Source organism: Saccostrea cucullata, unplaced genomic scaffold (genome assembly GCF_032062105.1).
Source record: "Saccostrea cucullata isolate Sc308-1 unplaced genomic scaffold, CSIRO_AGI_Scuc_v1 ctg2042, whole genome shotgun sequence".
Taxonomy (NCBI): domain Eukaryota; kingdom Metazoa; phylum Mollusca; class Bivalvia; order Ostreida; family Ostreidae; genus Saccostrea; species Saccostrea cuccullata.
This window is the reverse complement of record NW_026926591.1, coordinates 62,579-87,110: the sequence shown is the minus strand read 5'-3', so window position 1 is coordinate 87,110 and position 24,532 is coordinate 62,579. Positions and strand designations below refer to the sequence as shown.

General features: G+C 31.2%; 2 protein-coding genes across 2 annotated transcripts in view; both read left to right on the top strand.

Moving 5' to 3' along the window:
- LOC134272169 (multiple epidermal growth factor-like domains protein 6) overlaps positions 1–24,532 on the top strand; it is an 88,133-nt gene that overhangs the window by 48,377 nt on the left and 15,224 nt on the right. The window contains exons 4-31 of the mRNA XM_062754421.1: positions 8,098–8,235; positions 8,713–8,844; positions 10,237–10,374; positions 10,473–10,604; positions 11,820–11,957; positions 12,068–12,199; positions 12,624–12,761; positions 12,899–13,030; positions 13,299–13,436; positions 13,553–13,684; positions 15,034–15,171; positions 15,344–15,475; positions 15,799–15,936; positions 16,039–16,176; positions 17,746–17,883; positions 17,981–18,112; positions 18,314–18,451; positions 18,590–18,721; positions 19,267–19,404; positions 19,557–19,688; positions 20,034–20,171; positions 20,292–20,423; positions 20,954–21,091; positions 21,227–21,358; positions 23,148–23,285; positions 23,404–23,535; positions 24,040–24,177; positions 24,310–24,441. Coding sequence (XP_062610405.1) covers positions 8,190–8,235; positions 8,713–8,844; positions 10,237–10,374; positions 10,473–10,604; positions 11,820–11,957; positions 12,068–12,199; positions 12,624–12,761; positions 12,899–13,030; positions 13,299–13,436; positions 13,553–13,684; positions 15,034–15,171; positions 15,344–15,475; positions 15,799–15,936; positions 16,039–16,176; positions 17,746–17,883; positions 17,981–18,112; positions 18,314–18,451; positions 18,590–18,721; positions 19,267–19,404; positions 19,557–19,688; positions 20,034–20,171; positions 20,292–20,423; positions 20,954–21,091; positions 21,227–21,358; positions 23,148–23,285; positions 23,404–23,535; positions 24,040–24,177; positions 24,310–24,441 — 3,694 coding nt within the window. The 5' untranslated portion in view covers positions 8,098–8,189. The remainder of the gene's footprint in view (positions 1–8,097; positions 8,236–8,712; positions 8,845–10,236; positions 10,375–10,472; positions 10,605–11,819; positions 11,958–12,067; positions 12,200–12,623; positions 12,762–12,898; positions 13,031–13,298; positions 13,437–13,552; positions 13,685–15,033; positions 15,172–15,343; positions 15,476–15,798; positions 15,937–16,038; positions 16,177–17,745; positions 17,884–17,980; positions 18,113–18,313; positions 18,452–18,589; positions 18,722–19,266; positions 19,405–19,556; positions 19,689–20,033; positions 20,172–20,291; positions 20,424–20,953; positions 21,092–21,226; positions 21,359–23,147; positions 23,286–23,403; positions 23,536–24,039; positions 24,178–24,309; positions 24,442–24,532) is intronic.
- LOC134272166 (uncharacterized) lies at positions 1,309–6,709 on the top strand. Its single transcript, XM_062754417.1, has 3 exons — positions 1,309–1,421; positions 5,366–5,593; positions 6,405–6,709. Exons 1-3 carry the CDS (start codon positions 1,364–1,366, stop codon positions 6,707–6,709), a joined length of 591 nt encoding a protein of 196 aa, XP_062610401.1. The 5' UTR covers positions 1,309–1,363.

The following is a 24,532-nucleotide window of genomic DNA, read 5'->3' as shown; positions in this document are numbered from 1 at the left end:
ATTATTAAAACTTAATTTTCCTGTTCTCCTTTAAATAAGACTTTTATTGATGTATGCATGTTTGATTCTCCAAGCTAGAGTGAATTAAAAGCTTGCATTTTCACCTATCATAGATGACAAAGTTAACAAACCATATCAGGATCATACAACCAATTCTGACAAAGTTAACAAATCATATAAAACTCATGATTCTCAAAAGAGAAGTTAACAGATCATGTGTAACTCGTATGGAGTTTAAAGACAAAGTTAAGAAACCATATCAAAATCACAAACTTTTAGCAGTTAAAGTTAACGAATCATTTCAAACTCATGTTCCTTTGTTTTCTAAGTTAATGGCACATGTCAGAATTGCAAGAAAATCATAGCAGACTCATTCCCCAGAAACAAACCACATCAGGATCATACTTCCTTATTTGTCATCTATGATTTCAGTATGATCCATTTAATGGATCATGTCTAAATCATAGTTCAAAATCATGAATTTGCGAGTTTGATATGATTTGTATGTGATTTTGGCATAATTTGTTAAGAATAGTTTTTGTTTGGGATACCTTTGAGTAAAACCTAATAAATAATGCTATCCATTGAATATGGACAAAATGCAATCGATCTGCATAACGCTCGCTCCGTGATCGGAAGATAATGAGTTAGAACCTAGACTGCTACTGATATAAGTCGTCCATGTCGCCATGCGGTCGACACTTTGAAATGTAAGTTGGGAGTCCTTTGCATGAGAGTTCAAAAACCAAGGTCCTTATCACGATAGGCGTTGGCACGATTAAGATCACACTTCTCAATATTGCGCTAAGTACCTAAGAGCGTAAATTTGAAGTCCTTCACAATTCATGGTGACCTCTTTATACTAGTTAAACATTTTCGAATGGGACGTAAGAGGTCAATCATTCAATCCATTGCATTATACAAACGGACATTATTGAAATTTTTTAACTCTTGGCAGACGAAGAAAAAAAGTATTGCTGTAATGACAAAATCCCCTCAAATTAAAAAAAAACAAAAACAAAAAAAACTTTTATTTAATAAAAAAATACGATGTTTAACTATTATTCTAAATTTTTTTTCCCCGAATAATCGAAGTATTTATAAATATATAATAAATTTATAAAGTTATTCAGGTTAATCTTCTAAACAAACCAACTCAGCAGAAGGACATTTGATGTAAATGATATTTGTCAATATACCAGTAAATGCACAGTATGAATGAGAATAATACATGTAATTTGATCCACTTACCCTTTGAACTAAGTACTAGATTGGGATATATAAGTGTATTTTAGCAGGGACATAATCTTTTAAGTTAATCTTCCTTGTCCTCCCTTAAGAACAGCCAGGGGTTGGAAGAGCTATGCATGTACATGTATTATGTGTCCTTTTGTGTGCTGTTGTGTATTCTCTGGCATACGGTAAGAAAGCATATAATTTTAATTTTTATTTATTTTATTAATTCAATAAAATATGTTCTGCACAACAAAAAAAAAAACAACCTGTGGATGGTAAATGTTATCGGAATGGACAAAACCAACTATTTCCATCAGAGGGGTGGGTGGGGGTCCTAATTTTTTTTCAATATTGACCATTAACATGGAACTTGAAAATGCTCATGTATCTTTGGCGAATATTTCACAACCTTGATTCACAATATCATAATTTATTATAATGAACTCTTAAAAAATCGTTATATGAAAAATATAACCTGGGTATTTCGAACCTTATCTTCCACTCAGTCCCGCAGATATTAAAAAAAAAAAATAAAGACAACAGAATCAACTCGCATTGGTAAATGTGACTGTTTGCGATAAAGTCTTGACATACCCTGTCTACAATAGGCCAAGGGTAGAAAACGCCAGAAAAATAGGTGACTGCTGCTCACATGGACATTTTAAAGGAACACCAACCCCAATGTTCATCAACTCCACAACCCAAATCGAGCAATACTTCTCTTCTAGTTTTACAGTGATTGTAATGATCATGATAGCTATTTTTTCATATCATTTTTGGGTAGACAGGTGGCGATTAATCAGGAGGCAGGATAAACAACCTTGTGTTGACGTTTTACGCGTCAACATCACCCATATGCTGGATTATAATCCATGTCATGTCTTCTCTGATGATGGTTAAGACGTTGTTGCCCTGTCACTTAAAAACCTGTCCCAATGGAACAACATCAACTATTACAAGATTGCCAAAAATTCATATCGTATGCTGTTTACACTGAAAATCACAATGTATATACCTCAAGTGCATCAAATAGTACATAAAGATTGTTGATAAACGTGTTGTCATCAAGTTTCACGTGTTTTTATTATAAAATTTATTGTTAATATTTTTGTTCTCTCTCTAAATGAAAGTGATTATTCCATGATTCTTATCTGACCAGTTGCTGTATTTTCGGTCATGTATTCATTTTTATTTTTTTTTTGCATATTAAGGTATCCTTCTCCTTTTTCTCTAAGTATATTTTTGCAGCAATCGCTTTGTATGGCTAATGGTTTTAACAAAAATCGTCAATATATCAAGCTTAGTATTTCTCTAATATAAGACACATAAATCCACACTTAAAGATACAACTTCGTAAGGAAGCACAATATACAAGGAATATATACATACTAAAATCTATATCATATGTAATATAACCCGAGTGGCCCAATACGAGCCCGAGGGCCGAAAGGCAAAGAGCTGATATTGGGCCCGAGGGCTGATGTGACATATGATATGGATTTTAGTATGTAGTATTTTATTTATCAAATATTTAAAATATATAATATACGAGTTCAGGTATGGTTATTGAAGAACGTTTCGTGCCTGTTTATGACCTTTTTCTTTAAAATCTAATAGAGTCTAATGCAGGTAACTAAACAAAAATAAGACCACAAATCCCATTTAACAATTATTTTATATGGATATTTTAAAAAATCAAGAAAGCGTTTCTTCCGATCTGATACGTCTGATACGTGATATGGATTTTCTGGACCGGTCCCTGATATTGGGTATTGTGACGTCGACCGTATCGCACCTTGCAAAATCGGTGTATTTGCTACTAAATAAGTGATAATGGACATTCTAGATGTGAGATAAGATACGTAAAGGGAGAAAACATCATCTCTTGACCAGTCACACATTCAAACCGTAATCCTATACATTGGTTAGGTATTGTAACCAATATAATCAAGTCAGACTGAAAAAGAAAAAAATATGAGGCAGCTAGGCAAATTAAAATGAATAAATTCTATATCAATGTAATTTATGACATCGGTGTATCTTGTTGTCAGTCGCATTTCTATATTCTTTTTCCTTTACAAAGATATGTACCTATGTATGACAATAGCAGCAGCTAAAGTTGGTGAACGTTGATGCTGTGGATAAATATATATCTAACACAACGAAACGTCTAAATATAGAAATGTCTTCAAGAAACATTTGCATGATTTAGAGTATAGTATTTCAATAAATTGATGCTTGTTTGTATGCATGCTGTTTAATGTGTTTTTGAGAATTTCTCACTCATATGGAGACACTACCACTGAAAATTCTGTCCTATATTAGCAGGGAAGGTTCTGTTTGTCTCAACATCCACTGCGACATGGGACCTAAGTTGGAACGGTCTCATTTGAATTACCTGTCTTCACCGCCCATAGTAAGATTTGAACCTGCAACGTAAGGATCAACTCCTTATATCGCCTATATGCAATGCAACAAGTTGGCCACACAAATCTATGAAAATTGTTCTTTAAATATATATAATTAATGGGGGTCAAGTTATGGTGAGAACTATATTCTGTCATTTTACATGTAAAATATTAGACTTGGCAAAATTTTCCTCGATGAACGGTTATGTATGGAATTAGGATAGAAGTTAATTATTATGATCATTCGTTACAAATAAGAAACTAGTACATGTACATTTTACATTTTGAATACTCAAATGTTGAATCAACATTAAAACAGATCATCATTATCATAATTTTGTTCACAACATCATATCTGACTTTGTTTTATAACTTCACAATCAAGACTTTCATATACCATTAACGTAAGCAGTTGTTTAAAAACGGGAATGCATGAAATAATGTATCAAAATATGAAGGTAATATACAAGGTGTTTAAATCAAAACGAGTTATTTATATAAGTAATCACAGAGAGATTACTAAAAAAAATGCAAAAGTATTTTTTTTCTTTTTTGCTTTTTTTCTTCAATGTTTCTGTGAATATACTTATTACATTAAGTAAATGCGTCTATGTATGCTTTATGTTATGCATTATTATTTAAATATTGAAACAGAAAATAGAGTGTAATTCTTTGAAAGAAATGAAACACATTTTCATTTTGAAAGAAATAAGTGACTTCAAACTTGAACTCTTACCAACAAGATTTACATTTAGGATCACGATGTATTTTTTCTTATAAAGATTAAAAAGCAATTTTCTCTTTCATATTCAGCCATTGTGAAAAAGAAAATTTCCTCGTGATTTTTTTTTTTATAAATAACATATTAGCTAGATATTTTGAAATACTTCCTTATTCAAATACATAGCATTGCATTTAGATTAAAAAAAACAGGGAAGATATAAAATCTTTTCTATAATTGTAATTGTTGTATTTGCGTCTTTTCGTATCTCAGAACATTGAAATCAATTAGAAAACTGTTCAAAAAGATCCTGTACAGTGCCAAAAAAAAAAATCAAGATCCATTCATAATCATATGTAAAAATATAAATTTCATCAATGCATATAATATTTTATTAACATCTGAAATTTTGTTTGTTTACAATTGTTTAAATAACACTATAGTCTGTCATATATTTTTATCTGTGTAGCAGCATTGTTTCTTCATCATTACATATGCAAAATCTCCTTCTTTCATTTCATTTATTTGTTTACTTTTGTCTTGATTTGTACGGAATCCAAACGTCTCATATATTGAATTTTACCTGATTTCAAGTCTCTTATTTGAAAAATATCACTTGTAATATTAAAACACAGATGCGTCATTTAATGTTCACTCATGTTTTCGTCATCACTGTGTCGACTAAATTCTCGAGTTTTTAAGAGCGAACATTTTTAATGTCACATTTTGGTTCTTTCAAGTATGCGTATCAATATAAATATAAATAATTTTCTTTTTATTTATTAAAGCAAGACAAAGTCTTATATGCCGATAGGCGAAAGTTAAAAAAAAACTAAAGTGGGCGATGTATACATCTACACACATTCTACCATTCCTTAAGTTATATTATACCAAGTACATTTTCCTTTTAACGTTTCCTTTTTCAAATATATTAATTGTACATTTTACTTAGTGAAATGTACGATATGTAGATATATTTACATGTTGTTTTTTTTTTCAGAAAATTTGGCATATCAAAAACCTACATGGCAAAGCTCAACCTATGACCCTGCATACAGTGATTCTACAAGAGCTGTTGATGGTTTGAAATCAGATCTCTCTTATATAGGAAAACAATGCAGTGTTTCTACTAACGGTGAAAGCAGTGCCACGTGGTGGGTAAACCTTGAGGGAATCCGTGGCATAGAATCCATAATCATTTATTACAGAACTGATAACGTGCTTTGGGGTACGTACGCGCTTCACATTTTCAATTGATTTATTTGATTCACATATTAGTAATTATTTCCTATCTAGCTTGTAACACGATCTTTGATTGGTTACAAAGTCGGGGGTAAATATCCGTGCACCCGACTTGAGCCGGGTGTAAATAAAACGTGACATCACAATGCATACATTCTCTATGATAAAAGCCAAATAAAATGACGTCACGATGCATTGTAGTACGTAGTTATCTAATCTATAGATTGAGACAAACTTTGATGTTTGGATAACTAAAATTATCTCTCATCTGATACCATTGAAGAATTTATTGTCTTTTTAATTGATTGAAGAATTTATTGTCTTTTTAATTGAAATTTTTTTTTTAGAATTGCGATTGCAAAAGCAAATGACAGTTAACTACTTGAGATAAGATTATTTTCCACGTATAAGACTGTCATTAAAATTCCACCATGTATAACGATAACTTTCGATATATAAACATCATCAAATATTTTTTTTTGGCAAGACTAATAAACAATGTAAATGAAATTATCATTGAACATCAGCTGAATGATCAATAAAATGTCAAGAAAAGAATGGCAGTAAATTGTCTTTAAAAAGCCACTTGTTAGAAGATCTTTAATTTCTTTGAAATAGCTTAAAAAGCAAAGTATTTCATGATGTTATACTTATTTCCAACAGGATAATAAATTAAATATAAAGGAAAAATGAATAAATGCATACATACGTATGAATTAAAAATAGTTTTTAACTTTATGTATTCAGAAAAAACGAACAATATGCATATGAAAATAAATAATAAAATAAAATTTCAGATTCTGGAAATGGTTACACTACTAGATTTCTAGGATTTTACGTGTATATTTCAAATACAACAAACAGACTTGATGGCCATCTATGTTTTCACGATACAACCTACACTATAGCGACAATACCAGCTGTTGCTAACATAAGCTGTCCTGTACACGGACAATACGTCATCTACTATAACGAAAGACGTCAAGGCTTTAGCTATCCATCTGGTACTTTGTTTTTAAACCACGAAAACCAGGTTTCGGGGGTATATAGCTTTTGTCGTCTCCGTCCATCTGTCAATCTGTTTGTTTGTGTGTCTGTCTAGCTGTTTGTCTGTCTCTCTGTTTGGCTGTTTGTCCGCAAAATCTTTAACCTTGCCCATAATTTTTTATTCAGTGGAGCTATGATTTTCATATTTTAATGTGTATTTCTTGTGACATACCCTTTCTTTGGGATACCACAAAGTTTGACAATTTGGCCTTGACCTTTATGCTTTACCCACTTTTACACAAAAATTTCAAACCTTTGCTTTGGCCATATCTTTTGAACAGTTGATACCAGGACATTTATACTTTACATATGTATTTGTTGTGGCAAAACCTTTTATTGGATACCACCAACCTTGATCTTTTGACCTTTACCTTAAAGATTTCCGTACTTCTGAAAAAACTTTAACCTTGGCAATGACGTTTCAACGGTAAAGGCTAGAGCTTCCATGCTTCACATAAACCCTGTAAAAGACCATTCATTGAATATCAAGAACATTGACCCTTTCACCTTGACCTTGGAGTTTAACTTACTTTAAAAAAAACCCTTGAACATATCTTTAAAAGCGTAAGAGCTATTGCTTTCATACTCTATTTAATTCTTGTGACAACACCTTTCTTTTGATATAAAGACATTTTACTTTTTAAACTTGACCTTGGGATTTGACCTATTTTTTAAAATTTTTAACAATATCTTTTGAACGGTTAGGGCCATAACTTCCGTACCTCACATATTCATTTCTTGCTGCAATAACGTTTATTGAATACCGATAATTTTGACCTTTAGATCTTGACCTTGGAGATTTCCGGACTTATGAAAAACTTTAACCTTTGCAATAACTTTGAACACGGTTAGAGCTAGGGCTGTCATACTCACATATGTATTGTTTGTGGCAAAACCTTTCATTGGATACCAATAACCTTGACATTTTGACCTTGACCTTAGAGATTTATGGACTTTTTAACGGTGAGGACTAGGGCTTTCAAACTTAACATATATAATTCTTCTTACAAGACCTTTCATTGAACACCAACAACCTTGAACCTCTGACCTTGATCCTGGAGTTTAACATTCTTTTAAAATCTTTTTAACCTGGCCATAACTTTTAAACAGTTAGGACAAGGGCTTCCATTCTTCACCTATCTATTGTTTTTTTTTTTTTTTGTGGCAAGACCTTTTATTTGATGCCAAAAACCCTTTCTTTGTGACCTTGATTTTGAAGAATTCTATGAAAAAAAACTTAACTTGGAACAGATGGTGATAGAGCTTTCCTATTTCACAATTGTATTTCCAGTTAGAATACCCTACTTTGGGTACTTATCTATAATATTTGCATTTTAGAAAGTTAAATCTTCCCTATGTTGCCATACGGGGGCATCAATACTTTTTAAACACATTTTTTTCTATATTTTTAAAATCTCTGTATCTCTTTTTATTTCATGAAAGAATGTGATGATGGTTTTTTTGGGGAGCAATGTAGTAGGACCTGTGGACATTGCAAACAATTGAGTGAATGTCATCCTGTGAATGGAACTTGTATGCATGGATGTTATACAGGATATAAAGGACAATTTTGCAATATCAGTATGTTCAAATTATTTTAAAAAACTACCTCAACAAAACATTTTACTTGCATATGCAAGTAAAAGAAAACATACCAAATAATTGATGTAGATTGAACATGTCCAGCCTTTAACCCCGTAACCACGCGTTTTAACGCAATTACCATTTCCTATTTCTAAGGCAAAATCACGCATTTACCGTTTCGCCGCAATCACGTATTTTTCACGTTGTTTCAAAAGAACATTTCATCTTCTATTCAATGTCGTTTCCCTTCTATTCTATACTTTTTAAAATCTCACAGATTTAGGAAAGTTATATTCTTATTGAAATATTACTTCATATCTGTTTACGATATACCTAAGAGAAACTTGTCCGGCGCTAAAAAGTGCTTGCGGGGAAAAGATAACTCATATTCCTGTCACGTTAACTATACGTGTATGTTGCATCACAGTTTAGTAAGTTGTAAAGAGTTAAACATTTGTTTTATTTATCCTAAAGCATGTGCAGACGGATTCTTTGGAGAAAATTGTTTCCACAAATGTAACAGTACGTGTTACGGGTGTAACAGGACAAATGGTGTTTGTGAAAACGGATGTCATACGGGGTGGAAAGGAACCTACTGTCATGAAAGTAAAAGCCCTTAGAATATATATCTTCTTTGTGATTATTTCTTATAAGAAATCTTTGTAATCACTACGTCATATTGAAGAATAAGGCATTAGACGTATCTCTGAAAAATAAGCATAGACTTTTGATATAATTTTTATCAAATACAGTAGTAAAAGAGAAAGGATGGAAAAAGCCTTTTTTATATAATGCTTTATCTTCAAAAATGTTCATACATACAAAAGAACAAAAATACACACAAAAACACACCTTCACACACCACACGCACTCTTTGCACATTTCCATGAATACCAGCTGTTCATAGTTACATGTAAAGTGATAACTGGATTTTTTATGTATGAAAATTCAAATCAAACATTGCCCATTTAGTATTTGACATTTTAGTTCTTAAATGAAAATTGCTTTCACAATTTCTTTTTTTAACTTTCCTATTTTTTGGTAATACTATATATGTTAAAAATTGATGTCGGTGTATATATTTATTTTCAATGTGCACACACAAACATTGCACTCTGTGCACCTTTCCATGAATACCAGCTGTTCTGGATAACTGGATATTTTTTATGTATGAAAATTCAAATCAAAAATTGCCCATTTAGTATTTGACATTATAGTTCTGAAATGAAAATTGCTTTCACAATATCTTTTTTTTTAGTTTTCCTATAATACTTAATGTTAATTGAGTTTGTAAATTTAAGTAAAGTGCATTGAATTCTTGAGTAATACAAGTACTTTTTTCCTAAGAGGAAACCCGTTTTACAGAAAGAACAAAAAAAAAAGTTTTATATATGAAATGAAGGAGGATAAATGGATCATGTTTAGTCCACCTTCATCAATTTTTCCTATCAATGTATTTCATTTAACTTTTTCTACATTATATGCCAAAATAAATTTAAATAATTTTTTTATTGATCTCATTAAGTAATTCCTTTGATGGATTTGGGAGGGCTGAGAATAGGTGTTCAAATTTTGAATAACAAGCCCTTTAATGACTGTAATCTTTCCTATTGGGGTCAAATCTATTTTCGCCCATGATGCAAGCAATTATTTGATAGAATTTATTTTGGATCGATAATTAATAACCATATTTTTTTGTAAAAATTATTCTAATAGCTTAAAGGTATCAGCACTCCAATTAATTTTTAAGTCATCACGTAGAGTTTGTTTTGATCCTTCCTTGCTTCCCAACCAAAATGCTTGAGATTTTAAGGATTGAAAAACCTTGCGACGACATTCTACTTTTTTCTTGTTTTGTCCTGCAATATTCTGAAAAAAAACACTAGGGTGATTAAAAATTACAAATCTAATGGTGTAATTAAAACACCATTAAATTTTGTTGTTTATAAATGTTAAAAAAAGTTAAAGATCGTACTGATTGTCAATATCAATTTTTAGAATGCGACGGCGGATTTTATGGAAATAAATGCAGTATGCTTTGTGGACACTGTATCAACTCAGAACAGTGTCAACCAATAAACGGGACATGCATGAGTGGTTGTGACCCAGGATACCGAGGGATATTATGCAATGAAAGTAAGAAAATTTCTAATTTCAGCATTCTAGATATTTTTGGTTCTCCATTTCCAAATCTTTAAACGATTATCTTTATATTTATTTCGATTACCTTGTAGCATGTGGGAACGGAACGTTTGGAAGAAATTGTCTAGAAATCTGCAATGGTACATGCTATGGTTGCAACAGAACAAATGGTAAATGTGAAAATGGTTGTCATCCAGGATGGAAAGGCGATTACTGCCATGAAGGTACATGTAAGCTAGCAAAAGATGTCATCTTTTATATATCAGATTTATTTATGGTTATTTTATCCTTATCCATTAATTTGAGAAATGGTCTTATAATAAGAAGCTAATCAATGCATCACACGGTGCGAATCCTATGAAATTGAACCAAATGTCATCCAACAAATATCATGTTTAGTGCATCTTAAAAATCATTTTGATTGGCGTGCTTACTCCAATTAATTTTTACTTTTGAGTCGCGTCTCCATATCAGTGAAAAACTATCCAAAGGGACGTCAAACAATCAATGTATAATTTTTAAGAAATAAAGTAAAATATTAAAAAGAATGTTATAAAAATTAATGAAATTGCTTCACATACATGGATCTTAGCCGCTTTCTCAATTGATGAAAATTTCAGGAAACTTGCACCTTTTTACCCTGTTTCAACTTAAAACTATTGAAATAGTAACTAAACAATTGCACTGTCGACATTTGTGCAGCAATATCATAAATACTTGAAATACTCTGTGTCTAATAAAACCTTGATTCTGAATACCAAAGTTGAGTATTCCGTTGCGCCGAACCTTATTTGTTGATATTTGTCGATATTTACATGTTACACTTTTGATAGTACAAAATTATGACGTATAATATTTGCGTAATATGGCGCCTATATCTGCACTTTACTAACGGCATGTCAGTCTCATTGTGACATCATGTTAAAAAAAAGCAAGTTTTTATTTTTTTTTTTTGCAAAATAATTTCAGACCTTCTGAGTTTAAATTAGTTTATTGCATAGAAAACTCTACACATTGTCTTGACTTACTTGCGTAACCTGCACACTATTGCAATAATAAAAATACTTTTAATTTATTTTTACTTGCCTTTATGTTACATTGTATACCCAGTCTTAATTTAATTTTCAGTTTTAAGATTCTCTTAAACTTTGTGTAACAAGTATTTCAACAATTTATTAATAATAAATGTCATTACAATATCCATATCTTTTTGTTCTACAAGAGAAAAACAGATATCCTTTTTTTCCTTATAATTTGTGATGTAGCATTTCAATATATGAACGGAATTTTTGAAAAAAATGTAAACGAATGAACAGTTTTTTCTCATAAAAATTCCCCTTTACTTATTTTATCAAAAGAGTTTTAACATTCCTTTATTCGCAATTGCATAAAGCCAAAAATTACCATTAATAATAAAATTAATCAAAAAAACCTTTTAGAATGTGACGGCGGTTACCATGGAAATAGTTGCAGCCTGATTTGTGGACATTGTATAAACTCAGAACAATGTAGCCATGTAAACGGGACGTGTATGAACGGTTGTGATGAAGGATATGAAGGAAATTTTTGCAATGAAAGTAAGGCATCTTAGAATTCTATATGTGTATTCTTGCGACGCTCTCATTCTAAGATATTTTTATAAAATACATATTTTTTTGTAAGTTTTCATACACTGCATTCCTTACAGCCTGTAAAAACGGAACATTTGGACAAAACTGTCTTGAAATTTGTAATAGTACGTGTCATGGCTGTAACACAATAACCGGAAGTTGTGAAACTGGATGTTATCCTGGGTGGAAGGGAGATTATTGTCATCAAGGTAAGCAATATTTTCACACTTATGTTTTAGATACATAAAATTAGGAGTTTTCAACTTGCAAGAAGCGCAAGGTCTAATAAAAAAATTATTAGATGATATTCAAAAAAAAGATATCACAAAAGTTAGTAACACAATCATTTACGGGCATCTATATGCCCAATTTTAAAATATTCATATTTAAATGTAACTTACATTCACGATTTTCATTTAATCTTTCGAAACATAAAATTTCAACCTGATGATAATCATGAACATAATTTTCATTTTACACTTAAGGTGCATAATAATGTGACGCAATATTGATATTTCTAATGAGAAATTCTAGATCTTAAATTATTACAACAGTTTTTACATTACTTGTTTCAACAGGGCGAAAGATTATGTTTGTTTTTAATATAATTATATTCTATAAACGTCATTTTAGAGTGTGATGGGGGATCCTACGGAAATAATTGCAGCATGACTTGTGGACATTGTGTTAACTCAGAACAATGTCACCATGTAAACGGGACTTGTATAAATGGTTGTGATGAAGGATATGAAGGGAATTTTTGCAATGAAAGTAAGGCACCATGAAAGTAAGGCACATTAGAATTCCAAATGATTTTTTTCAAAGATTTCTTTAATTCCAAGGATTTCCTCTAAAAATACATTATAATAATTAATATGATTAATTTTTCGAGCCTTATTCTCTTTCAGCCTGTCAAAACGGAAGATTTGGACGAAACTGTCTAGAGATTTGTAATAGTACGTGTTATGGATGTAACAGAACAACTGGAACATGTGAATCTGGGTGTCACCAAGGGTGGAAGGGAGATTTTTGTCATGAAAGTAAATAGCAATATTGTCACCTATAAGTTATTTTTAATGAAAACGGTTAGGGGGCATCTTACTTGCCAAGAACAACTGCCTGATGATAATCAGAAACGCATTTCCATAGAACACTTATAATAAAACAATATTAGGTGACGCAACATTTTGTTTTCTGTTGAAATTTCCAAAATGCTAAAATTATAGCAGCTTTGACAATACTCTGATCAACAGCGTAAAAAATAATATATATTTTTTTATTATAATTATTTTTTAATTATCTTTTAAGAATGTGATGCGGGATCCTACGGAAATAATTGTAGCCTTATTTGTGGATATTGTGTTAACTCAGAACAATGTCACCATATAAACGGGACTTGTATAAATGGTTGTAATGAAGGATATGAAGGGACTTTTTGCAATGAAAGTAAGGCACATTGGAATTCTAAATGATGTTTTAAAAAAATATTTTTTCCAAGAATTTCCTCAAAATACGTTGAAATGATTAATATGATATTTTTTTGAGTCTTATATGCCTTTCAGCCTGTGAAAACGGAACATTCGGTCGAAACTGTATAGATATTTGTAATAGTACGTGTTATGGATGTAACAGAACGACTGGAAAATGTGAATCTGGGTGTCAGCCAGGGTGGAAGGGAGATTATTGTCATGAAAGTAAGCAATGTTGTTTAATATAAGTTTTTTGATGAAAACAGCTAGAGGCATCTTGCTTGCTAACAACAACGTCTCATCAAAATTTACTTAAATAATGTATTGCAAGGATATAATACTACTTAGTAGTCAGTATCACGATCACACATGATCAATCCTGACATCAAGATGTCCTTTTATAAAATATACATAGATAATTTACATTCACTATTTTATTTTCATCTCCTGAAATCTTAAAGGTCGGCCTGATTATAAGCAGATGCACATTTTCATAGAACACTTAAAGTACAAAGAAAGGTGGTGGTGCGGCATGTTGTTTTCTGTTGAAATTTCCAAAATGCTAAAATTATAGCAGTTTTGACATTACTCTAATCAAAAGAGCTAAAAAAAAATATTTTTTTAATTATAATTATTTCTGAAATATCTTTTAAGAATGTGAAGACGGATCCTACGGAAACAATTGCAGTATGACTTGTGGACATTGTGTTAACTCAGAACAATGTCACCATGGAAACGGGACTTGTATAAATGGTTGTGATGAAGGATACGAAGGGAATTTTTGCAATGAAAGTAAGGCACAATGAAAGATTCCTACACATTTTCTTCAAACATTTTATTTTTCTAAGGATTACCTCAAGATACGATAATATGATTAATTTTTGAAGCCTTATACGCCTTTCAGCCTGTAAAAACGGAACATTTGGACGAAACTGTTTTGAGATGTGTAATAGTACGTGTTATGGCTGTAACAGAACTAATGGTAAATGTGAAACTGGGTGTCAGCCAGGGTGGAAGGGAGATTTCTGTCATGAAGGCAAGCGATCTATTTCACCTGTTTGTTTTTACCATAAATACACTAAGAACTTTTATACCTTGGCACATTGAATATATAGAAATATTAAACAAAAATTCGTCATACGATTTTACTTGATCATTCTTGACATTTTATCCAAACATCTGCCATCCATTTTGAATGCTTGTTATTATCTACCATCCATTTTGAATGCTTGTCATTATCTAGGCATGTTTTGCAAAATATTCTGTTGGATTTAACATGGAAAAAATCATATCTGAAAGTCACTTTTTACAAGATTTTCATTTACAATTTAATTTGATTGTGTTTTGTATTTTAATTTGATTGCTTTTTTCTTAATTATACGGGAGCACATGCAGTATAAATGTAACATGTAAATTTAAAATCTACACAATACACTAACAGAAAAAAAATGCGAAATTAAAAGTCTAAGCTTCAAAAATCTGTATTATGAAAATAATTTACATTCACACACTAAAGAATAGATGCAAATTACTTCTTTTATTTAAAATGTAAAATATTTGAATATCTATTGTAGAATGCGATGATGGACTTTTTGGAGAACAATGTAATAAATCTTGTGGACATTGCAGAAAACCAGACGAATGTCATCCAATTAATGGGTCGTGTTTGAATGGTTGTTCAGAAGGATATGAGGGGCAATTATGCAATGAAAGTAAATATTAGAGAAAATGAAAGAGACAATTCTCGGTTAAACTTGTATATTCAGTAAACCACTGGTTTCATAGAAATTTACGGACAAGGGAGCTTTCAGTAATAAATATCTTCTGGATAACATAAAGTACACTTCTAATAGAAATGTTATATTTTTCTCTATAAACGTTTAGCTTGTTCTTATGGATTCTTCGGAGAAAATTGTCTCAACACCTGTTACGATACATGTTACGGGTGCAACAGAACGAATGGTATTTGTGACAATGGATGCCATACCGGTTGGAAAGGAGAATTCTGTCATCAAGGTAAAATTAAAGAAAAAAATATTCTCAAAAGCTCAAACTCAAATAAGAAATATAATGATCAGTTATTTTATTTTCTCTTTCTCTATTCATTTACTTACTTTTTAAAAATAGTTTTGCCATAGCCAGGCAAAAATAACGTAAGAAAAGACTAGAAATATACGTTATAATATTGCTAGTTCTCACTGAGGATTTTATTTGTCGATTTTTTCAACAACTTTTTCCTTTGTCAGTTTTACAAAAAAAAAAAAAAAAAAAAAAAAAAGATTTACACATTTTTTTTTTTTTAAAAAAGAGACTGAATTAATGCATTAAATTTGTTCTAGAATGCGATGATGGATTTTACGGAATTAACTGCAGCATACTCTGTGGAAACTGTGTTACCCCAGAGCAATGCCATCCGATTAACGGAACATGTTTACACGGATGTGATGAAGGACATAAAGGGATTTTCTGCAATGAAAGTAAGATGTCTGTGACTTTTCAAAAATCTTTATAAAATTGCTACTGTCAAAATGTTCGGACATTTACATGATCAATGTTTGTTTCATTATATTACACTTTAGCATGTGAAATTGGAAGATTTGGGAGAAACTGTATAGAGATCTGTAACAAAACATGTTTTGGTTCTACATGTAACAGCACAAACGGTAAATGTGACAATGGGTGTCATCCAGGATGGAAAGGAGATTTCTGTCACGAAGGTATGCGTTAAAAATAATAATAAAATCTAGACTGCCTTGATTTTTAATTAGTCTTTACCTTTAAGAGAAAATGGGATGATTGTAGTGGAAACAATTATAAATGCAAAGGTAAATGCAAAAATGAAAGAAAAAAAAAACTTTAAGTATGTAAACATCTTTACGCATAGACAGAAGTAATTTTCTTCAGAAAGAAATGATTAATGGAATATGTATCATAATGTAACTTTATGCTTCCTCATTCCAGCAAAAATTAAATGAACAGTAACCTAGAATACTATTACTTAACACATGTATGTGTTGAAATTGTTGTTTATTAAGGCTTGATATATTTCAAGCTAGTATATACAAAACCAAAATGTGACAAGCAAACACCGGTTGAGACCAATTAAAATTTACATTCATTAGCAAACTGTACAAATCTAGACTTACAAACCTGTATATTAGAAGTTTTGAAACTATAACCATTGAATCACAATAAGTGGTATGATACATCAAAATTACAACATTCCAAAATACTTGTAAGCAAACATACATGACTAGAAAAATCATTGTAAGTGACAGAAGGTGAGGTCCAAAGGCTCATAGCTCAAAATTCTTTTTCATAAAAAATGGAAGAGGTGGGATGGTTTAAATTTTATCTCTCAGCCTCCTCTACAAAACATGTCTACTCTCTTACAAATCGTATAAATCGACGCTAACTCTAGATCAATCAGATTGCAGCAATGAACCTAAGGCTCCCAGTGGAGAAAAATTGCAGCGGCCCTTGTAATGGCTTACAATTACAACTAATTTACTATATAAACAATATATATGTTGAACATAACACAAATACGAACACAACTTGCAATATTAAATCATTTGTCAGCATAAAACTTTTTACTAACATAAATGATATTTATTATGGTCCATGTAGCAAACCTTTAAATCAAAGTACATTAAGTAAAAAAAAAACGTACAAAATAAAAGATTGGTACTTTGAAAAAAAAAATGATTGGAACTTATCTAGCTAGTGGTAATTACGATATATATATTCAGGCATTGTCACGTTGGGAAAATACTAGTTGTATCATCAAAGAATGAATGAGATCATAGTATTAGATTTAAAATGTTCGATCATGAAGGAAACAAAGTCAGGGTGATCTTATCAATAAGCAATAATTCTGAAGTTGACGAAGCATTTTCAAATCTGTTCAAATAACGACTTTAGAAGTAGGATGAGATAAAATAGGAATTCAGTATATTACTAGTACTTTAGGTAGAAAAACGAATAAGTATCTATACATTGCGCTGTGTAAAGGAAAAAATCACATCTGTGGACAGAAAAGATAATCTTTGTAGGTTGATAAAGCGTAATAGAAGTATGTGAATTAAAGTTTGAATATATCACGAGCTCTGGGAACTAGGTTTGTTCAAAAACATTGGAGAATTGTTTTTTATGTGAAGTTGTGGATGTTGTTTTTAAGTTTTCTGAACGGCAAGACAGATTTGACCAAGGCGTCTCTTTGAAACGTTGAGTCATGGACTTTTGTTTGCTTAATGGTCAATATGTTATTTTTTTTATCTCTACAGACTGTGATGATGGGTTCTATGGAGAGAATTGTAATATGACCTGTGGATATTGCAAGGATTCAGAGGATTGTTACCCAATAAACGGGACGTGTTTGAATGGATGTTCGGCGGGATATGAAGGAGAGCTTTGCAACAAAGGTATATCAAAAACAAAATAACGGAAGAATTGTATTTCAAAACATGATATTACAATCTCATGTCATAAAAATGTTATTATCAAAAATTTTCCTTCAAGCATGCAGTCAAGGATATTTTGGAGGAAACTGCGTCAGTACGTGTAACAATACATGCAAAGGATGTAATAGAACAAACGGGATTTGTGAAAATGGTTGTCATCCTGGATGGAAAGGAAAGTACTGCCATGAAGGTAAATACATGTATTAACCTATCACAATGTTAGAGTTTAAGATCCTCGGCTGCTTTCAACGAAAAAAAAGATATAAGAATTTTTAAAAAATCAACATTATTTCACATTGTATGCTAAGTCACCTTCCTCCTCTGAAAAAAATCTAGCAAAATTCAATATAAATACCATTGCTTGACTGATAATATATTGTTTTAATCTTAGAATGTAACAATGGATTTTATGGAGATAATTGCAGTGGGGTATGTGGAAATTGTTGGAAATCAGAACAATGTCAGCCAAATAATGGAACGTGTGAAAATGGTTGTGATGAGGGTTTTGGAGGAATATTGTGCAATGAAGGTTAGATATGTTTCGCAGGTGTCTTGTTCATATTAAAAAAAAAACTATAAATATTTTTATTTTTTATGTCTTTTTGACTTTATTGCAAAAAACATATGAGAAACAATTATTTGGTTAAAAAAATGATATTCTTTACAGCATGCATGAACGGAACATTTGGACGAAACTGTCTGGAAACCTGCAATAGTACATGTAGAGGATGCAACAGAACAAATGGTATCTGTGATAATGGGTGTCATCCTGGTTGGCAAGGAGAATTCTGCAATGAAGGTGGGGGCTTTAAAGGCAAACCTTATTTTTCTTTTTTACCAAGAAAGTCACTTGCCATCAACATCTGAATGTGGAAAAGTGGATAACATTGCCAAACTTGAAGAAACCAATAAATAAAAAAAAACAAAAAAACATTCGTACAACTTTTTCGCTTAAATAAGTATTTCATACACGTGAACGTGTATATTTTATAGTCTTTATAATGAACTTAGGGGTAAAAAAAATGTTACCTATCGTATGGTCTTGTAGTGGTTACCTTGTTTTAACTTGAATGATAGGTCCTTGATTTATACTAGAATGGTTACGCATAGTATCCTTGATCGATTCTAGGGTTCACCGGGGTTTTACCAGTCAACAAGGAATGTATACCCTCCCTATGCAGTTTATCAAACATCTGAAATTTCAAATATTCTTGTTTAAACCTTTTTCATACATGTATTTTTTTGTATTGTTTATATTTTTAAAAGATCTGTCACATTTTGGTATTTCTACGTTTTACATAATCCTCTACCCGTTATATACAATTTGAAATGGATACATTTCAGAATGTGATGATGGTTTCTTTGGAGAACAGTGTAATATGACCTGTGGACATTGCAAAAATCCTTGGGAATGTCTTCCTATAAATGGAACGTGTTTAAATGGTTGTTCCGAGGGATTTGAAGGGCAGTTGTGTAATGAAAGTAAAAAAAATAAAAATACATTGTTTTGATATGTATGCATATATGAAATAATTCAAGTAGACATTGTTCGATTCTGAAAAAAAAAATGAGTAACATTTGCAACTGTAAAGAAATGTGAATTTCATATTTCTATTCTACTTTTTATTCTAAAGATTGCATGGAAGGATATTTTGGAGAAAACTGTGTCCACGAGTGTAACAATACATGCAGAGGATGTAACAGAACAAACGGTGTGTGTGAGAATGGATGTTTTCCTGGTTGGGAAGGCAATTATTGTCATCAAGGTAATGGAATTAGATCCATTTTAAAATTTGCCTTTTTGCAATTAACTTTTTAAAAAACATTTCCATTTCATAAAAAAACTTTAGATAATCAGTGAATGGATTAATTTTTTCTAAGAGGTGAGTAAAACATTGATGAAATATGACTGAGTGGAAGAGCTTCATTTGGTCATTCTTCCAGATCATGCATTTACCATTCAGTTGTTTTATCCTGTGATTACAGAATAAAAGATATCGAAATCGAAGCATACTAACTCTAGAAAAAATATTAATAAAGTAACCATAATACAAAATAAACACTCTCTGATGCATCTTTCTTTTTTTATTACTTTTGATGTTATGTTTTAGTATGTGGAGGTGGATTCTTCGGTAATAACTGCAGTATTCCTTGTGGACACTGTGTAAAATCAGAACAATGTAATCATATCAAAGGGACGTGTATGCAGGGTTGTGATGAAGGCTATGAAGGGATTTCTTGCAATAAAAGTAAAGAATTATGAATATAAAATATATATCTTTGATAAAAATATTTTTTTAACAAATGCAAATTATTTTCCACATATATTTTTGACAACAACATTTTGTTTTTACTGCTGTACTTGACAGCCTGCGGAGAAGGAACATTTGGAAGGAATTGTTTGGAGACCTGTAATAGTACATGTTATGGATGTAACAGAACAAACGGTATATGTGAGAATGGATGTCATCCAGGATGGAAAGGGGATTACTGCCACGAAGGTTAGCTAGTTAACGATGTCACCTTAATTGAAACTTCGCTTCTTAATATTTCACCATATATTATGTCAATATTTGTAATATAGTTTCATAATTTCCAATATGCATCTATTCGATGCATGCAAAAGGTGATGAGCAAGAAAATCAAACACGGTAACACAAATATAATTTTCAACAAACCGTTACAATCATCTTTTAGAAAAATAGGCATTTCAAGTAGGACCATTGTCATATCTTATTCATAACTCTACAAAATAAACGCTGATTTAAATTATTATGAGCTGGCTTGTAAATATGTCAAAATTGTTCATCTTGAAGTCTCAAAATACAATGTAAGATATTTAAAGTTAAATTCGGCTTTGAATATCTTTTGTTTTCTTTATAAAGAAGATGAACATCTGAACTTTCAAACATTACCTAAAATAATACAAGTCAACCCGTCTGAAAGAAAAAAAATACTTACACATCATAAATTTCAACGAATAATAATATTCCTCATGCACTAATACATGTAAATTCTATTGAACGTTTAGTATGTGATCTTGGATTTTTTGGGGAGCGGTGTGCACTGGATTGTGGATACTGCAAACATTTGAATGATTGTCACCCAATAAACGGGACGTGTTTGAATGGATGTTCTGCTGGATATGAAGGACAATTTTGCAATAAAAGTATTCAAATTACTTTTTAAATACGTACACATGTACATACAAACCATATTTTATTTAAAAAAATGTATCAAAATCTCGAAAGAAAGCTTTGCAATTACAAGATAGATTGATATTTCCGTTTTTCTTTTTATGAAGCCTGCGTAGAAGGATACTTTGGAGAAAATTGTGTGCTCAAATGTAACAGAACTTGTAAAGCATGTAACAGAACCAATGGCGTTTGTGAGAATGGATGCCTCCCTGGTTGGGAAGGATTGTACTGTCATGAAGGTAAAACAAATTATATTTTTTCACAAGTAACATTTTTTTAAAAAGGTTTAAACCTTGATTTAGGTCAACATTTTTCACAGCGAGTGTTTATAACTGATTTAAAAGAATTGAGGCCAACTTGCAACTGTATGGCAAAGAAGATGGCTTCTTAATTTTCGTCTTCAAAGTTCTTTAGTTATGTAGCAATTCTGCGCTTTCATTTGCATATGACGATTAAGCCTCCCAACTAGATACGATACTGAAGAGCAAACCCCCAGTACAATAAGCTTTTTTTTTAAATCTAGGCTTCTGGCAATTGAAAGCTACGTTGATAGAATATGAATTTCAAAATTTGGTTTTTAAAAGAATGTAAGTGATATGTTGATCATGATGACATTATCAGAAATAAAACTTTGTGTGCTACGGAAAATATTTTTGCGGAATTTTACAGTGTTGGAGCCTTTTTTTGAAATCGATCACTGCTTCTTATTTTCTTTTATTATTATTATTATTTTGTACAATTAAACCGTTCTGCCAGTTTTCCTATTTTCCCTTTTTTGCACTGAACAATGGGGAAATACCCTTTTTTGTGCATTCGTCGAAATTAGCTTTTCGAATATTTTGATATTTTCAATAAACATTTCATTATCAGGATTTCTGTCATTTATTTATCTGAGAGTTGACTGAAAGATTGTTGAAATATAACCGAATAAAAGAGGTCTGTCATTTAGTCACCTTCCAAGACCCTACAGCCCTAACAAAACACTATATAGTTAACTATAGTTTACTATAGTTAGCTATAATTAACTATAGTTATAACTTTTACACTTTGAAAAGTTTGATTTACTTTAGTGATAACTTTGACACTTTGAAAAACTTTATCGAAAACTTTGATACTTTGAAAAACTTTATCGAAAACTTTGATACATTGAAAAACTTTGGTGAAAACTTTGACACTTTGAAAAATTTTTCAAAAACTTTGACACTTTGAAAAACTTTGACTCTTTGAAAAACCTTGGCGAAATCTTTGACACTTTGAAAAACTTAATGGAAAACTAAGACACTATGAAAAACTTTATCAGAATCTTTAACACTTTGAAAAATTTTATTGAATAGTTGGACACTTTGAAAATTTTATCGAAAACTTGGACACTTTGAAAAACTTTATCGAAAACTTTGACACTTTGAAAAACTTTATCGAAAACTTTGATACTTTGAAAAACTTTATCGAAAACTTCGATACCTTGAAAAACTTTGGCGAAAACTTTGACCCGTTGCAACTTGGACACTTTGAAAAACTTTATCGAAAACTTTGAAAAACTTTATCGAAACTTTATCGAAAACTTTGACACCTTGAAAAACTTTGGCGAAAACTTTGACCCATTGAAAAACTTTGGCAAAAAACTTTGAAACTTTGAAAAACTTTGGCGAAAACGTTGACACTTTGAAAAACTTTATTTAAATCTTTGATACATTGAAAAACTTTATCCAAAAATTAGACACTTTAAAAAAATTTGGCGAAAACTTTGACGCTTTGAAAAACTTTGGCAAAAACTTTGACACTTTGATTTACTATAGTTAACTATGGTAAACTATAGTTAACTATAGTTAACTACAGTTAATTATAGTTTATTTTTGTTAGAGAGTGACCACTTAGTTGTTTTAACCCCCGATTGCTGAAAAAAGGATCAATATCGTATCATATATAGCCATAGAGAAAAAGCAATGCTCAAAGTAACCATAATACAAAACAAATCGTTTGAAATGTATCTTTTCTTGTATTTTTTGCTGTTGTTGCTTTTCTTTATAGTATGCAGAGGCGGTTTCTTTGGAAAAAATTGCAGTATTCCTTGTGGACACTGTGTAAAATCAGAACAATGTAATCATATCAAAGGGACGTGTATGAACGGTTGCGATGAAGGCTATGAAGGGAATTTTTGCAACACAAGTAAACAGTCAGCAATATATGATATATACCATTGAAAATAATTATTTGTTTTTGCTTCCGATTATGCTCACATCTATTTTTGAGAGAGACATCTTGTTTTTAATGCTGTATTTGACAGCCTGCGGAAAAGGAACATTTGGACGGAATTGTCTGGAAAAGTGTAATTCTACGTGCTATGGATGTAACAGAACAAATGGTAAATGTGAAGCTGGTTGTCATCCAGGATGGAAAGGGGACTACTGCCACGAGGGTATGCTATATGAGTTGATATATTCCACCATGTTTTATGTCATCATCTGTAATGTACTTTCATTTTTTTCTAATGCATGCATTTAGTGATGATTAAACAAGAAGAAGCATACACGGTAACCCAAATAAAATTTTAACAAACTGTTACAACCATCCCTTAGACAAAAAAGCATTTCAAACTGGAACATTGTCAAAGCCTATGTACACATCTACAACCTCCACGTTGAGTCATATCATTTATTTGAACTTACTAGTAAATATGTCAAAATATGTTACACTTTCATACTTTAATGTCTTTGAAAATACAATTTAATATATTTTAAGTTAAATTTGGTTTTAGAAATCTATGTTTTCCCTTAGTAAAGCAGATGAATGTCTTCCAAACCTTATACAATAATACAGATCAGTCCTCCTGAAAGAGAAAATTAGTTCAATATCATACATTTTAGTGTGTTTTACTATTCCTCATACACGCTAATTGATGTAAATTCTATTTACCTTTTAGTATGTGATCAGGGATTTTTCGGGGAGCAGTGTGAACTGAATTGTGGATACTGCAAACATTTAAATGATTGTCACCCAATAAACGGGACGTGTTTGAATGGATGTTCCGTTGGACATGAAGGACAATTTTGCAATAAAAGTATTTAACTTCCATTTTTAATACGTACACATGTACATAAAAATCTTATTAAATAACAAATGTATCAAAATCTCAAAAGAAATTTTTGCAATTACAAGATTAATTGATGTTTCCGTTTTTCTCTTTATGAAGCCTGCGTGGAAGGATACTTTGGAGACAATTGTGTGTTCAAATGTAACAGTAGCTGTAAAGGATGTAACAGAACAGATGGGACTTGTGAGAATGGATGCTTCCCTGGTTGGAAAGGATTGTACTGTCATGAGGGTAAAACGAATTATATTTTTCGCATTTAATATTTTTTCTAAAGATTTCAACCTTCATTTAGGTCAACACCTTTTAAAGCGAATGGTTATAA